The sequence below is a fragment of the Anguilla anguilla genome, chromosome 2, assembly GCF_013347855.1.
Source record: "Anguilla anguilla isolate fAngAng1 chromosome 2, fAngAng1.pri, whole genome shotgun sequence".
NCBI classification, from domain to species: Eukaryota; Metazoa; Chordata; class Actinopteri; order Anguilliformes; family Anguillidae; genus Anguilla; species Anguilla anguilla.
Window position 1 is genome coordinate 60,528,184 of NC_049202.1, and position 16,757 is coordinate 60,544,940.

General features: G+C 45.5%; 2 protein-coding genes across 2 annotated transcripts in view; one reads left to right on the plus strand and one right to left on the minus strand.

The window, feature by feature from the left end:
* Window positions 1–1,019: 1,019 nt before the first annotated feature.
* On the minus strand, window positions 1,020–11,869 carry LOC118220381 (5-hydroxytryptamine receptor 3A-like). Its single transcript, XM_035404247.1, has 10 exons — window positions 11,715–11,869; window positions 10,985–11,102; window positions 10,588–10,787; window positions 9,897–9,941; window positions 9,297–9,406; window positions 7,870–8,042; window positions 7,410–7,573; window positions 6,848–7,058; window positions 4,982–5,146; window positions 1,020–2,288 (listed from the first exon to the last, which is right to left on the minus strand). Exons 1-10 carry the CDS (start codon window positions 11,763–11,765, stop codon window positions 2,044–2,046), a joined length of 1,482 nt encoding a protein of 493 aa, XP_035260138.1. The 5' UTR covers window positions 11,766–11,869; the 3' UTR covers window positions 1,020–2,043.
* A 963-nt stretch (window positions 11,870–12,832) lies between these two features.
* Window positions 12,833–16,757, plus strand: part of LOC118220382 (5-hydroxytryptamine receptor 3A-like) — a 7,003-nt gene continuing 3,078 nt past the window's right edge. Inside the window, exons 1-5 of the mRNA XM_035404248.1 lie at window positions 12,833–12,878; window positions 13,637–13,779; window positions 15,431–15,540; window positions 15,665–15,834; window positions 16,127–16,281. Of these exons, the coding sequence (XP_035260139.1) occupies window positions 12,833–12,878; window positions 13,637–13,779; window positions 15,431–15,540; window positions 15,665–15,834; window positions 16,127–16,281 (624 nt within the window). The remainder of the gene's footprint in view (window positions 12,879–13,636; window positions 13,780–15,430; window positions 15,541–15,664; window positions 15,835–16,126; window positions 16,282–16,757) is intronic.

A 16,757-nucleotide genomic window follows, 5' to 3' on the forward strand; every position in this document is an offset into this window, starting at 1 on the left:
ACAGCGAACAGCACGTGTTCGTTCAGGCCAGAGGGCCGCACTTCATCTCTGTCCAGAATCTTCTCTGACCCCTGCCACTTTGTATCTGGAAGGCTTCCTGTTTTAACCCGCTTCCTGTTACGCTTGCCCCTAACTGAAGTTTTTTTATTTTTTAAACGTTTCACGTTTGAGCGTCATAAATTCTTTTACCAGTTCATTCCTGGCAGAGTTGCGTAAACTACTGTGCTATTGGCTTAAAGCAATTCTTGGATTAGTTTGCATGCTGTACATTATGTGATCTTTTTGCACCTTGCTTTTGGATGACTTGCATTTATAACTTTCTTTAATTTATTTGCATCCTGCAAATTCTTTGGCCGGGTAATTTCTGACAAGTTGAGGAAATTATTTTTTTCTTGGCTCACATAATTCTTTGATTTTATGCCATTTTGCACATTAAGTGACCTGTTTACACCTTACTTACTTTTGAAAATTTCATATTTGGAACATTCTTTGACTTTATCTATGCCCTGCGCAGCTGTTCAAACAGCTAGGTTTTTTCCCCTAGCGTTTGTCAAACGGATAAATCATATAAAAATATGTAAACAGAAGATATCCAGAATCAAGAAGCTTTTAGGATGTGGACCCGTTCCATGGCATTATTAGTATCAAGGGGCTGCCTTGTCAACCCCCTTCCCAGCTATACTTGATTGATGTCACCAGAGTTCAGGCAAACCCCCCTCCTTAGACTGCCTGTAACAACTTGCGCATCAAAACTATATTTTACCCATATACGGAGATCCATTTCGTTGGCATTCCTCATCTGTCTTTTCTGTGACTGTGAAAAGACTTTGCAAAACGAGAAAGCATTACTTTGAAAAGTTCAATAAATTGTAATTTATGGGGGTGGTGTGGGGGGCACAGTCAACAAAGTGTGCACTGAGCAAAACAGCAGTATTGTCTGAAGACTAACTAAGAAGGAAGTCACCATGAAAATGATATAAAATTGGACTTCAGTGAGGTTCTCTGCTTGGAGGAAGAAATAAGTTAAAATGCCTTTATTAAACTGCCACAGTTTTAAAAACCAGTTTATCATCAATGCATTTCAGCCCTGACAGCCTTCCTCAGGGCATGACAAGCTACCATCATGGAGTCTGTTTTATAAGACTGCCAAACAGGCAAATAATTATACAAATATTTAACTGTCACGTCAGTATTCATAGTTTCATTAGCTCTGCACACTGGTGTCCGTCTTAGCTAGTCCCATTAATTTGTGTCGAAAACGATACTGAATAATAAATATGCTATAAATATATAAATATAAACATAATGTAAAACGCACCAGTTGCTGCCTCATTGGCATATATCTGAATATAATCAAGGGAATGTATTATAAAGGAAATGTAGAAATAAATTAGCATGTATTGGAAATTACTGTAATGAAATGGAATGGCCCTCATCATGCGGTGAGCGGCAAATCACAAGGGAATGTGACAAAAGCGACAAAGTGTCATGTTGCGTTGCGTTGCGTGGAAAAGAGAGAGAGATTCAATTAACGTCTGTCCTTCAATTTGACTGGAAATTAAATGCAAATGTTTGCTTTCATCATGACATGGATTGATGAAGTTCTCCCACTGGTAAAAATTACCTTGTCAAACTATTATACTCCCAGTTCATTGTAAGTAAGAAATTAAAGGATTGTTTTGATTGAATCCAGGCCCATATGCCAAGAAGTTCGCGAGATGAGACATACAGTCAGGGAGCCGACAAAGATGCAATTCTGTGAGTGTTACAACCTCCACACAATCAGGGAGTGTGTAAGATATCGACAAGATAAATGTGTGTTGGGGAAAGGACAACCTGTTTGGGAGCGCGTGAGAAGTTCCTCAGCAAGGGAAAATAGTCACATGGCTAGGGAGCGTGTGGAAAGTCAGTCAGTCAGGCAAAAGAGGGGCAAAGAAACATTACAGAGAGGCAGGAAGTGTTGTCCATCCCCCTGCCATGACGACTGAAGTCCAGACTCCGGAACGATAGCAGGTTCTCGTCCCGGTTGGAAGGGCGCGGTCCTCAGTGCCACTGCATGTGGAGGATGACGCCCCCTGCCAGCAGCACGAGGCAGTGCAGGTACAGGTAGGCGCGGTCGAGGGCGGAGCCTAACTCTCTGCAGGCGCTCAGCCACTCCTGCTCCTCCCGCTGTCTCCGCAGGTCCCCCCTCACCTGGGCCAAATCCCGCCACAGTGCCCCCAGCATCCCCCCCTGCTGCTCCAACTCAGGGCAGCCGTCACCCACACCAGTCACGTTCTGAGACTGATCTGCAGAGGGAAATGCACAGGTGAGCCTAGAGAGGGATTTCTCTTTTATTTTTACTGAAAATGTGTCAAAATAGAGGATTTTTGGGGGTCAGAGGCTAGTGTATGTTGTGTGGCCCCTGACCCCCAAAAATCCTAACAAGTATTGGGTAACGATAGCAGGGAAAAATTTCCAAGGTGGGCAAATATGAAAAACAGCATTTTTCCACGGGGTGAAGTGGTTTTAGGCATTTTTAATTTCCCAAGTTAAACTTCTAGATTACTAGACGGTTTGATTAGTCAAGATTAACTTTCTGATTTTCAGGATGCGATAGATCGGTGTCATTCAAGTGGGTCTGCAATAGAGTAAACTGAAGAAACAGAGAGAGCTTTGACTCGGCAAAAGTTCTGCAGAAGGCAACATAACCCCGCATCAGCTGTTTTTATTTGAAATTTTTGGAGTTGCTGCTCCTACGCACTGACGCGACTACCAGTGACGCCACTTCTGTGGGTAGCTTGCCTCCTAGTTGGCCTAGACACACCACAATGGAACACCAATGCCTGCGTGCACATTAGTGTATTGATGGCCAGGTCAGGCCTTGTCAGGAAGCTTGAATTTGAGCATAGTCTATTGTGACCGCTTTTGATTGATGGAAGTCAAGGAAGAAGACGTTGAAATTTTATGATAGTGTTCGTATTTTAGCTTAATGTATAATTGGTTTTGCTTTGTCTACGCCTTTGGTTTTCTTACTGAAAATGATTAGGCCAGTCAGTGCAGGTTATTGTTAGGGCCCCGGCCAGCAAGGTGTCAAGAATAAAGTAAATGGCATAATTTCCTTTTTAATGTCAGGCTGTTGTGTGTGTTATCTCTGTGGATTTGTCAGTGCAAAGGATGCTGATTCTTATCTCGAAAAATAGATAATGTCGACGTTGGCGTCCATTTATGTCCAAATCAATTGTTGAATGTGACTTTTGCCGCTTATAAAAACCTGTATTTCAATGGCCTCTGTAGCTGCTGCTACCCTATACCTTGTGAATGCCTGGAGCCAATCAGATTATTTGCTTGCGCTGCTGTGAGCATTTGGAGAGCTGTGTCTCTTCTGACAGGATGTCTCCCCGTCATTGCCCCATATCAAAGCAATTCTAATGTGGTTATTTTGTCACGGTGTTGTACTCGTCGTGCCAAGTTATTCAGCGCTAACACAGTGTGATATTGTGTTTTTCATCATCTATAAATGTGTTTCTTTTTCAAAATGGGGGGTGGGGGGGGGGGGGGGCGGTCGGGGGGAAGTAACGGGTTGGGGGGTTTCATGTAAGCAGCCATGAATAATGCAACAGTCAAAAGCCATGTGCACATCATAGAATTTCTGTTGCACAACTAGAAACAACTGTTTGCATCCCAGATTAATTATTATTTTCTGCATTTTTAGCATTTGACTAGCATTAGCTGCAGTTTAGGATGGCTTCAGTTAAATCAGTGCTCTAAGTTTAACGTGGTTGGCCTGACAAAACAAGCACAAATTAGAGTAAAGTGCAGCTAGACTGCAGTTACACCGGATACACTACCAACACAGATCGTCTCGTCCTGGGGGTGTAAAACTCGGCCGCAGTGCCTGTGGGCTTTTGTGTTTTCCTTCCAATCAGCAGACAGTTAAAGCCTTGAGAACAATGTGTGTGGATTCTTTAGACAATCAATGACTTAAATGAAACACGTGTGGCAAGAACACCCCAAAAACCAGCAGACGCTGTGGCTCTTCAGGACTGAAGTTTTACACCTATGGTCCAGTCCAATCTTATCCAGAAAGGTTCAAGATTTTTTTTTTTAGCCCAGTAGCTGATTCCACTTTTGTGATGTCTTGTTTGAAGACCATGTTTGTTGAATCAGGTGTCTTAGTGCTGGGCTAAAACAAAACCCAGCAGCTACACCAGCCCTTTTTGGATAAGACTGGACACCCCTGGTCTAATCGGATGTGTGCCCCTGCAGATTAACAGAAAATGTGGAGGCAGAATTTCATTTTTAACCCTCTATCACAGCAAATGACATCTGACAGGGGTATTAGCATGCAGAAGAAAACCATGTGAAAACATCAGCAGTGAAATGGAAAGAATCACGATGCTGAAATGAATGTGAAATTAAGTGACACGTAAAATGTCAAAAATTACAATTTGCGTTGCAAAATTTGTGCACACGTTCTCTGACCTCCCACTGAACCCCTCTAGGACAATATTACATTAAGTTGAGTGACAGTTGGGTAATTTGTTTTCAATGGCATCCATTGTTATCCAATAATAATCCAATAACCTCAGGGTGCATTGCCTTTTACTCTTCACACATTTGTGGGCCTGCCTACAGTTGGTGCAGGTATGTCACATGGGAAATCCCAGCCCAATCAGAAAACAGTTAATGTACTGTATCCGTGTCTACAGAGAAATAAAAAAGAGCTCAGAAACACACACACAAAAGTGGCAGATAAGTATAAGCTGTGCACTGTCATCCTGGAAAAATGGTCACATGATTCGCGCTTTCTTGATTGAGCAGGAGTAAGAGATCCTGGACATTGGAGATTCTTTTTGAGGCCTCTTCTGCTTTACATTTTTATAGTAAATATTCCTCATAGACATTTCTCTCTGTATCTCTCTCTCTCTCTCTCTCTTTCTCTCCTTCAATAAATGCATGTGGATCTGCCACATCACAGCAGCTCTTATACTATATATACCTGTCATCTGGGGCTCCTCCCACCAGCACCGCCCCCAAAGCCCTGATAGGCAGGGGAAGGCAAGCATCCTGACCCATGCGCTCCTCCCACTGGCCACCTGGAACACCAGCGCCGTTTCCATGGTACTGCAGGCCAGCAATCCCAATGAGCCAAACAGGTATACTTCTGTAGCACAAGAGAGAAATTCCATTTTCCTCTAAGGTGGCAATATGCTCAAAAGTAAACAGAACATTATGGGCAAAAATGACACATACAGATTGGTGTGTGCAAGCCCCCAGCATAAATGGTTTGCAAACAGCCCACCAGTTTAGACACCTCCCCCTGTCTGCAACTGGTCAAAATATCATATAGTTGGTTGAGTCACGGTTGATTGGTCTTGGGGGGGGGGGGGGGGGGGGGGGGGGGGGGGTTGAGGGCGGGTGTGGAGTTCAACCTTCCTTTCCAGTTCATCTTGTCACTGTACTGTCCTGGGGTAGCATTGTCATGGATGTAGAGGACAGATGCGCAATCTCCTCTGCCTTCTTTTTTTTCCTTTTTTCTTTGCTTAATACAGTATATTATATGCAGTATAATACTTTGCTGAAGTCACTGCCAGATCCTCTCTTTTCTGCATTTGCGCTTTTTTCATCACTGCGAATGTTGTCGTGTTTTAGGGTAGACTTCATACACAATAGCCGGCTCTGGAAACAGCTACCTTGTAAATCATTCTGCGCCCCCCAGTGGCATGGAGTGACAACAGTGTTCAAGGAAATGTTTGCTGGTGGTTCCTTTTCGTAAAGTTCTTTTGTCATTTGGGGAATACCGCTATATATACTACTATACCCTCCTCCCTCACTCATTTTAACCCCTTTTCAATCACAGGAACCTTACCTGGAAACTCAGGAACTTTTTGTGGTGCTCAGGAACTTTTTCCACAGGAGTACCCTGAGCCAATTTTGTTTCCTGGGGCATGGTTCTTGTCCCTCTTTTTAGTCCCCGCTTGCGAGGAGGTACTTTTCTAATGTCTGCAAACTATTGGGGTGGAGCTCGCAGTACTGAGCTTCATTGATTGGTCAAACACAATATTTGCGAGAATCGCCAAGCATACCTCGCGCACCACAGAACATGGATGACAGAAAAGCATTTAGCTAGAGAGCAAGTGAGTTTTGAAATGGAAAAAGACAATCTGACAAAATCGTGGACCAACAATGAGGTGAAAACTATGATCAGTATCTGGCTGGAGGACGACGTTCAAAGGGAAATTGAGTTGGCAACTCGTAATGAAAAGGTGCACCAAAAGATTTCTTTGCTTTTAGCTGAATTGGGCACTCCACTAAACTGCGATGAAAAGAATAAAAAAAAACTGAAGCACGATTGCAAAGAAATAACCGGAAAGGCTCAAACAGATGGAACAGAGCAGACACAATGGACGCAGTGCTTGGCCAGACCCTCCTACGTTGCATAATCTTCTAGATGTGCGATTGGACTGAAAATAGGAGTGCGCTCCAGGAACCCTTTTAAGTTCCTGTGGTGAATAGTTCCTGCCCGCTTTTAGTTCCTACAGCCTGATGGAAAACAGGCTTTTGATTGGACAAATCCCAATGAAATGAAATGAAAATTCTCAGAACTTATGTAAACTGACTGGAGAGTGTAAAACCTTTTATTTTTTGTTATATGTATTGTGCACCTCAATGCCAATAATGACCTGAACAGAACCGACAGTGGGCTGTCTCTCTCTCTCGCGCTCTCTCTCTCCCTCTCTGTCTCGTCTTATTTTATGTCATGTCTCTCCCGTTCTCTTGCTCTCGTTCACTCTCTCTCTCTCTCTCTTATTCACTCTTTCTCTTTTTCATTTTTTTCATTTTTCTATCTCTGTCTCTTTCTCACCAATGAGCGGCATGTCCCTGGTGAAGGGGGGGAAGAGCGTGAAGATGCTGATGATGAAGATGAAGTGTCCGGTGAAGATACTGCCCTTCATGCTGATGCGCTGCTTGAGGTGCACGGGGATGAAGAAGCCCAGAGCGTCCAGCAGGAGCAGCAGAGAGCTGGGCAGCAGCAGGGTGACCAGGTAGAGCAGGGGACGCCTCCGCACTGTCACCTGAGAGGGGGGGGGGAGAGAGAGAGAGAGAGAGAGAGAGAAAGGAAGAGGAAGAGAGGGGAGGGGGAGAAAAAGAAGGAAAGAGAGAGGAAGAGGGAGAGAGAGGGGGAGGGGTAGAAAGAGAGGGAGAGAGAGAGGAAGAGGGAAAGAGAGAGGGAGAGAGAAACAGAGGGACGGGGAGTGAGAGAGAGAGAGAGGGAGAAAGAGAGGTAGGGGGAGTGTGAAAGAGAGAAAGGGAGGAGAGTTCTGCAGACACTTGCACATACACACAGGCACAACCATACAAGCATGCACATACAAGCACATGCACACACCCACAAAGATAAACGCATGCACACACACACACAATACCTGCACTCTGACAGCAGAGGTGTGTAGGAGGTGGGGGAGTGGCTGCAGGGTGGAGGAGGCAGTGATTGACAGCACCTCCCACTCCCCCCTGGAGAATGGCCCCTCCCATTCTCTACCGCCTCTCTCTGACCCAGAGTCCCAATACACCTTCACCTCATCAGCTGCTGAGAGTGTGTGAGTGAGTGAATGAGTGAGAGAGAGAGAGTGTGTGTGTGTGGAGGGAATGAGGGAAGTATATAAGGGGGAAAGAAAGAGGACAGAGAAAGAGTGAGGGAGAAAGGGAGGGGGAGGGAGAGAAAATGAGGGAAAATCAGAGCAGCAAGATGTTGTATGTTAGTGGGGCCTTTTTTAGTAAATGGGGGGGGGGGGGGGGGCGGGTCACAGATGAAAGAGAAGGCAGAAAGCCTGCAGATAGAGGAAGAGAAGGCGGGGTACGGATAACGGCAAAGGCTGAACCCACAGGTGTGTGACTGCAGCACGAAGGTGAGGTTGCAGGTGTGGCAGTCCAGTGGGAAGTGGAAAAGGTTGAGAGGGCATCTGGACTCCAGGAGGCGAGGCTCCAGCTGCTCCACCCACCCCTGGTGAGTGATTGACACCTGTGTGGGCCTGCGGGGCTCCTCCTCCTGCCCCACCCTGTGGATGGATACAAGGGGGCACATTACGTTACGCTAAAACGTTACTCGACAGTTGTAAAACATTAAGTGAACGTTTTAAAATGGTAACAGGGCTGAACTGGACATCTGGCTGCAGAATGCTGCAGGTGTCGTGACCGAGAGGAGGCGTTCGTCTGCTCTCCTGTTGTGGCCTTTGAGCAGCGGTCGATCACACATTTTACATATTGCCAGTCTAGCGGAGCCCATTTTACCACTCCCACGACGCTCTCCTTTAAACACCTCCCGCGGTAAACCGTGCCGGGTGAACTTCCTGTTCAACAGAAGGAGAGCCTTGCAATGTAGCCGGAATGTACCGTCACAGCTCTGATACCGGATCAGAAAAGAGCCAATCAGGGTAGGCCAGGTGGCTGCGTTGTGTCTCTCATATTAACCCTTTAAGTTGTAAGATAGCAAAAATGTGATTAGAATGTTCTTATAACTTAACATTCCAATGCTGATGTAACGGTCACTGCTGGTAATTGAAAGCAATGGAGTTCTAGAACACCGAGTTGGAATTTTGAATTTTAAAAAAACATTCCATAAAACCTACTTTTCAGAGGGTTAAGGCTACGTGTACTACCAGAAGGAAGACTTGTGGGAAGAAAAGAAACTGTTGGAAAGGCAGGACTTCTCTGCCTTTAGCAGTGTGTGCTAACCGCGTGTAAACCATATGCCACATGGCACGTTACTGGGACATTACGCCATTGCATAGCGTTGATATGCAAAACTCACGTCTATCTGTTTAAGGGACAGCACTAAACTATAGAAGAAGGTAAGGAGCTTATTTTTCCCTCTGACACACAGCCTGAAGCTTACACCTTTCATTTTGAAATTCTGTTTTGAATTTGAATGGGTTTGCATCCCATTCCAGGCAGCAAACCACATCAAAACCGAGTAGTTATCATTGACAAATGGTTTGTGTCACATTTCAGATCTTTTTCTGCGGGAGCCTCGTCTGGCACGCATTTTAAATCCGTGTGCCTGGAAACGATCATGTGCTACTAATTAAAACATATAACCATTTGAAAATAACACTTTTGTTATAAATACTGGTGAAAAAAATGTATTGGTGTAAAAAGAGTTAAAATATTTCAAATAATTATTGGACTCAGGACGGGGGGCAGGTATTAAAGTATTAAAATGGCAGTGAATATATTGCATTTCCCACTGAAGTTGTGATGTCCGAGTATGAAAACGCCCCAAGCAGGAACTGGGGTAGAGGCAGTGTACCTGCCTCTCATAGATCACCACGTCGGGCACCCAAATGCTCTCCGCTGGGACAGTCACACGCTGCACCCCCCGGTGCAGGACGGGGTCCCAGGAAAAGCGCTCGTCCCGCCACACCTAGAGGAGAAGGTTTGTGTGCTGTTAAAATTATGGAGTTATTGAGTAGTGTTTTCCTTTCAAATTGTCACTGAACAGATTTAAAAATGGAAAGCTACTGAAATTGCTAAAAAGTTGTTCCAATCTCCATTGAAACAAAAAAAATATTATGATCATTTCAGTATTTTTGGTTATGGTTTGGTAATGGTTATGTACAACCTACAGCACACCATTTGGATATCTATCATGTAGATATGTAACACATAAAATGATTAATTGATTGATTGATTGGTTGACTGATACCTTGGGTTTCATAGCTGTAAAACTTGCTACTAAGGTCATTTTCAGGATCAATGCTTCAATGTACATATGCAGTGCAGATCAGACTATTTCCTTGTTGCTATGGATGGATGTGGATCCTTCTTCAGTTCCTTTATCCCTCCTCCTTTTATCTTCCTCCTTCCCTCACTTTTGCCCTCGCTAACCCTTTTGGTCCAACTCTCTGGCTTACCTGTCTGTAAAAGACGTAGAGAAGCAGTCGTTCCTGCTTTTCATTCTGCAAGGTGGACAATGGTCAAAGTGAGAGTCAAGGCAGAAAGGCAATGACAGACAGGGTGAGGTCAGGGTGGGGTCAATGGCAGAGAAGGTGGAGTCACTGAGAAATGTGAGAGAAGCAGGGCGGGGTCAATGTCAGAAGGGGTGGAGTCACTGAGAAAAAGGGTGGAGTCACAGAGAAAAGTGAGAGAAGTAGGTTGGGGTCACTGAGCATAGTGAGAGACAGGAAGGAGTTAAAAATACACAGGTTGGAATCACTGAGAGAATGGGTGGAGTCACTGAATGAGTGACAGAGCAAAAACCTTGGACAAAACAGCATTACCTGGAAAAAGCCTATAGAATAAGAATGACTGGTTCAAGCATTTAAGCATTAATGCAGCTTTTCAGCTTCAATCTTTCCATTACCAGGGGCGGAGCTAAGGGGGCATAACATGGAAAGCTTTCTTGGGCAACAGCGGGTCCAGGGAGCTCCTAGAGTGTGTGTGCGTACGTGCAAAAGTGTATGGTGTACGTGGCAAATTTGTGTGTGTGGTAGGGGGGGCTTCTCATATATTTTTCCCTGCTAAAATCATTTCTACACTTGTCCCTGATCACCAGCAGGGGGCAGGCTGGTGCAGTGCTGGTCTGTGGAGATGCAACTGTCTCACCATTCCCAGCACGCTTTGCACAGTGAAACCCACGGTGACCCGGACCGGAGTCCTCCAGTCCCGGACAGGGCGAAGGCGGGCCCACTTCTCCTCCAGCGCCGAGCGCAGCCATTGGCTGAGAGATGGAGGGGCATCGCCCTCCTTCTGCGTCTGCACGCCCAGTCCACCAATCACAGCTGGAGCATCGGTGCTCCCCGTTTCTGCCACACAAAAGGGCAAGGATCACGAGTCCTGATTACCCTGTGACAGTAAGCAGTACTGGAAATTAAGTGTGCCGTGACACATCCATTTCCATTATACGCAGAACTCAGTGTTTGTTTCGGAGGTTTCTAGAACACTATCCTGCGCTCCTGTAGAGTTCACCCACGGCATCAGTGTTGAGGAGCCCATCCAGTACCTGAGATGAGATGCAGTAAGAGGACCCCCAGGAGGGCGGTTTCCAGGCAGTGAGGGCTAAGTTTAGGACTGTCCCGGGACATGCCGTGGGCAGGGTCACGCCACCACGCTACCAAGCCCTGGGGTGTATGTAGGAGCAAAGATTAAACACGCACTCATACACACAAACACATAAACGCACATCCACAAACCCAAACACCCACACACACACACATACATACAAACTCACTCACACACACTGACACGTACACTCTCACATGCACGTACTCAGACACATGCATGCAAGCTCATATACTTTTATGCACGGTCACTTACACACACACACACACTTAATGGAATATTATTAATATTATTATTATTATTGTTATTAGTAGTAGTAGTAGTAGTAGTAGTAATAAAAGTACTAGTAGTAGGAGTTGTATTAAAAGTAGTAGATTTAGTATTACTGTATTACAATTTTGTCTGTTCTTATAATTAGTTGGAGTGTTATCTAAAAAAAACTTACAAGGCATCGTGGCAAATTAAATTAGACAAATATTACAGGAACAAGTATACAAGCAGTTGACAGGTACAGTCCATAAGCTCCTTGGTGAAAAATAGAACTAAAATATCATTAAACCGTAATCATGTTAGGATACTTACAGGGCCTAACATTTACCCTTTAGATCCGTGTGCCATGTTGAAGCAAACATAGAGCCAAACATTCAAAACATCAATGAGAGCTGTGTTACCTTAGAATGGGCTGCAGTGCTCATGTGCTGTACTCTCCAGCGATGATCCATGGGAGAAATGAGCCGATCGCCCCATCACTGCAGTGCGCTAACGATGCCTGAATCAGCGCGTGTAGGTTACCCGGCCTTTTCTCAGTCCTGAAGTCTCTCGCACAATGATGAAGCTCCACATAGATCTGACTGGGAATCACTCCTGTGTTCTGTGTGTGTGTGTGTGTGTGTGAGAGAGAGTGAGAGAGAGAGGTAGATAGAGAGAGAGAGAGAGAGACAAAAAAACCATTCATGCATTTCATCCAGGGAGGGTCCTTATCTAGAACCTAGAGAAACTGATATTCAAACCAGGACCTGACAAGTGTGTGCATGGTCCCTGGTGGTTGAACATACATTTCAATATTGAAATGAGATAGAAGGAAAGAGAGCAGGCCTTATTAATATATGTGTGTCCATATGAGGAATATTCGCACTTTCCCCATGCAAGAGGTGAACATGCTGGACAGACCAAAGATACTGGGTGGAGAGAGACATGGTTGGACTGAGAAACACTAAGAGAAGACGGCAAACTGAGAGAGACTTAGAGATTGAGACCTGACTGAAAGAAGACTAAGACTAAAAGAGAATAGAAGATAAAGACTGAGGAACAAAAAGACTGGGAGGAGAGACAGATCATTAGTGTTAGGTTAGATGTGAATAGCTGGGAGAAGAACACAGAGATCGTTAAAGACTTGGAGAAGGAAGCAGAGACTGTTAAAAAACTGAGGAAACAACACAGACCAGACCATAAAAAACTTGAAGAACACAGAGACTGTTAAAGATAGGGAGAAGAACACAAAGACTGATAAAGACTTGGAGAAGAACACAGAGACCATTATAGACTGGTGGAAAAACACACAGACTGTTAGACACTGGGAGAAGAACATAAAGATTGTGTGACACTGTAAAAAGATGAAGGGACTGTGAAAGACTTCAGCACGATTGAAAGAGACTGAAGCTACCGTGAGCAACAGCAATAAGAACAGAGACAGCTAGCAAATGCATGGGAGATGAAGACATAGGCTGGAAGAGTCAGGGAGAGGTAGACACTGAATCAGAGAAAGAAACTGGCAAAGGAACCAATGGCGATGTATATTTGCTCTGTCCTGGTGATTGGCTGGCTGATCTCCAGAAGTAAGGAGCCCAACAAATCAGAATACAGGGCGAGGGTGGGGACTGAGCACAGCAGGGTTGGTTGGGGTGTAATTATTTGTGTGTGTGTGTTTGTATGTGGAAGGAGTGCTGGGTTCTGTGTGCATGTGCCTGTGTGTGTGTGTAACTCTGTTTTGTAGTGTGTAACTGCTATGTTGTGTGTGACTGCATTGTTGTGTGTAACTGCTATGTTGTGTGTGACTGCTTTGTTGTGGATAACTGTGCTTTGTTGTGTGTACCTGCTTTGTTGTTTGTAACTCTGTTTTGTTGTTTTGTCTGTTTGTTCTGTTTTGTTGTGTGTGACTGCGCTTTGTTGTTTGTAACTCAGTTTTGTTGTGTGTAACTGCTATTTTGTGTGTAACTGCTATGTTGTGTGTAATTGTGCTTTGTTGTGTGTAACTGCGCTTTGTTGTGTGTAACTGTGCTTTGTTGTGTGTAACTGTGCTTTGCTGTGTGTAACTGTGCTTTGTTGTGTGTAACTGTCCATTGTTGTGTGTAACCGTGCGTTGTTGTGTGTAACTGTGCTTTGCTGTGTGTAACTGTGCTTTGCTGTGTGTAACTGTGCTTTGTTGTGTGTAACTGTCCATTATTGTGTGTAACTGTGCGTTGTTGTGTGTAACTGTGCTTTGTTGTGTATAACTGCGCTTTGTTGTGTGTAACTGTGCTTTGTTGTGTATAACTGCGCTTTGTTGTGTGTAACTGTGCTTTGTTGTGTGTAACTGTGCTCTCTCTCTCTGCAGCCGTGTTGGTCGCTGGGTCAGACCTGGACTCCTTCATCCAGAACCTGACCCAGCGCTCCTCCCCCTGGGTTCGGCCGGTGCAGTCCTGGGACCGGGCCCTGCAGGCGCACACAGACCTGCAGCTGCTCGCCGTGCTGGACGTGGTGAGCCCCGCACCTCTCACCGTTGACCTCTGACCTCACTCTCAGCTTCCGGACTGCTTTCATTCGTTCATCCTCCATTTGGCAAGGGTTGTTTTCTTCTATTTCTAACGTACTCTGACAATGCTTATTCTCTCCGTGTGGCTGAATCTGAACCAGGGTTGTACATTAACATTTTCATTTCAACTTTACAGCATTTTACAACATTTACAACATTTCCATTACAACTTTACAACATTTAGCACATGCTCTCGTCTAGAGATATACACGCAGCTTACATTCTTTTCACATATAATCCATTTAGAGAGCGGGATATTTTACTGAAGCAAGTCAGGTTCTGTGGCTTGCTCAAATGTACAATGGCAGGGCCCCAGCTGGGAATCAAGTCTGCAACCTCAGAGTTGCACGCCCCGCTTCCTAACCTATGTCCTGCCATGTCACTTGCTGAAGCATCAGAAGTACGAAAGAGCGCTCCTCTTCGTTTCTGTTTCTCCGTCTCCAATGGTGTCTGACAGAGGTGACGGGCTTTAAACCTGACATTTCAAAAGTGTTCTTGTCCACACAGATATAGCGTAAATCATGATTTCTTTTGTGATTTCTTTTGTTTCTTCAACCAGCTAAAATGGCGATCTGTCTCATTTGGCAGAACAAATATAAAAATGGGGGGGGGGGGTTCAATCAGTTTAGCATGTGAGCTAAGAATGAGTGTCTCTATGTTTGTGTTTACATACTACAAATTCCATGATGGTGAAAGGTTGGGAACTAAATTGGGGGGTGCAGTCTGTGTGTCTACTGAAAAGGACTGCGGTGTATGAGCTGTGACCATGTTTCGTTGTGTGTGGTTGGCGGCTGTACCTCCCTTTAATCTTATATTGGAATAAATTTACTTCAGAGTTGCAGTAGAGGGGTGTAAGAAAGGGTAATTCTGTTCAGTTAAATTCAGGCCAGTTCAGCAGTGCTCTACTGAGAGTATTATTAGAGCAGCATTGGAAAGCATACGCAAAACCCCCTCTATCTCTCTCTCTCTCTCTCTCTCTCTCTCTCTCTCTATCCCTCGTTCTCTTTCTATCCATCTCTTGGCAGAATGAAAAAGAAGAGGAAGTGGAATTGCACGTTGTCATCGGACAGGTGACGTCTCCCCGTTCTCGCTCCCTCACTGACGAGCCGCAGAGCCGCCAAAAATGTCCTGCCAAATCTCCATGACAAAGCAAAGAGTCTCCCTGCGTTATGAGTTCCCGCTGAAATGCACCGGAGCCCAAATAAATACTGACTGCTCTCTCCTGACTTGGCAGCCTGAAGCCCTGTCGCGGAGATTGAGCTGGCTGATGAATACAGGAAAGGCATTATGGCATTGCAAACTGAATGAAAAACGGAAAATCAAGGGAAAATAGTTTCAAGACAAACAAATGTAATTGTTTACATAAGAATAAGACATATTAGTTGCATTTTTTAAACAAAATCAAGTGTAGACGACCTCTGGTAATGAATTTCTGTGTCAAACACTGTAGTGTTTGGACATTTGCACGGCGACACCATGGACACCATGTGTGCATTCTTCAGGGGAAAGGGTGTAATTATGTTCTGCATCTGTATTCATCTCTCTGTGTTTGTCTCTGCTTCTGCTTGTTTCACTGTTTCTCTCTCTCTCTCTCAGAGATGGAGGGATGAGTTTCTGTCCTGGGACCCATCCTCCTACGATGGGCTGTCCCATTTCACTCTGCCCGCATCCCAGGTGTGGACCCCTGACCTCTTTGTCCGTGAAGCGTAAGTCCCGCCCCTCTCCGGCTCAGCCCACAGTCTTACACAACTCTGCTCCTCAACCGTAGCCAAGGAGACGTGTCTTGTCCCCCTGTCAAGTCCTTGACGTCATGTCATGTCTGCAAGACAGGGTGAGTGAGAGCAGGCAGCAGGCAGACCCCTTTGTGTCAGTGAGCTCCTCAGGGTGGGTTAGACGCTCGGAGCTGGTGCAGCTCCGCCTGCACTGCGGCCTGTCCCTGTTCCTCTTCCCCTTCGACAAGCAGACCTGCAACATCACCCTTGGCTCCTACCTGCACGCAGGTAAGCACAGGTGTGACTGCCTTCAGACCCAGCACACAGGTACACACCAGCCCACCCTGCACACAGATACACACCTACACAATCTGCACACAGGTACACACCCACACAACAGACACACAACCTGAACAAAGCTGCAAAACCATGACTTTTTGTTTGTCTGTCTGCGTGTGTCTGTGTGTGTGTGTGTGCACGTGTGTGTTTGTGTCTGTGTGTGCGTGCATGAGTGTCTGTGTGTGCGTGCATGTGTGTGTGTGTACATGTGTATGTGTGTGTGTGTGTGTGTGTGCTATAGTACAGGATGTGCTGTTGGTGGAGGAGACGGCTACAGACTTTGTGCCCAGGACCAATGGCTTCACACTGCATGGGGAGTGGAAGCTCCTGTCTGTGCAATCCCGTGCCTTCACAGAACCACAGGGAGAGCAGCACTTCTCCCGCATCACCTACCAGGTACTCAACCCTAACCCCATATACACACACGGTCAGAGCTACCAGGTACTCAACCCTAACCCCATATACACACACAGTCAGAGCTACCAGGTACTCAACCCTAACCCCATATACACACACAGTCAGAGCTACCAGGTACTCAACCCTAACCCCATATACACACACAGTCAGAGCTACCAGGTACTCAACCCTAACCCCATATGCACACACACACGCACACACACATGCATACACAGACACACTCACACACACACATACATGCATACACACACACACACACACACACACACACACATGCATACACACACACACTCACACACACACACACACACACACACACACACATACACACACACACACACACCCATACACAGACACACACACACACACACGCATACACACACACTGTCAGGGCTACCAAGTATAGAATCCTGACCCCGAAACACATTCAGAGCTACCAGGTATTCAAACCTAAC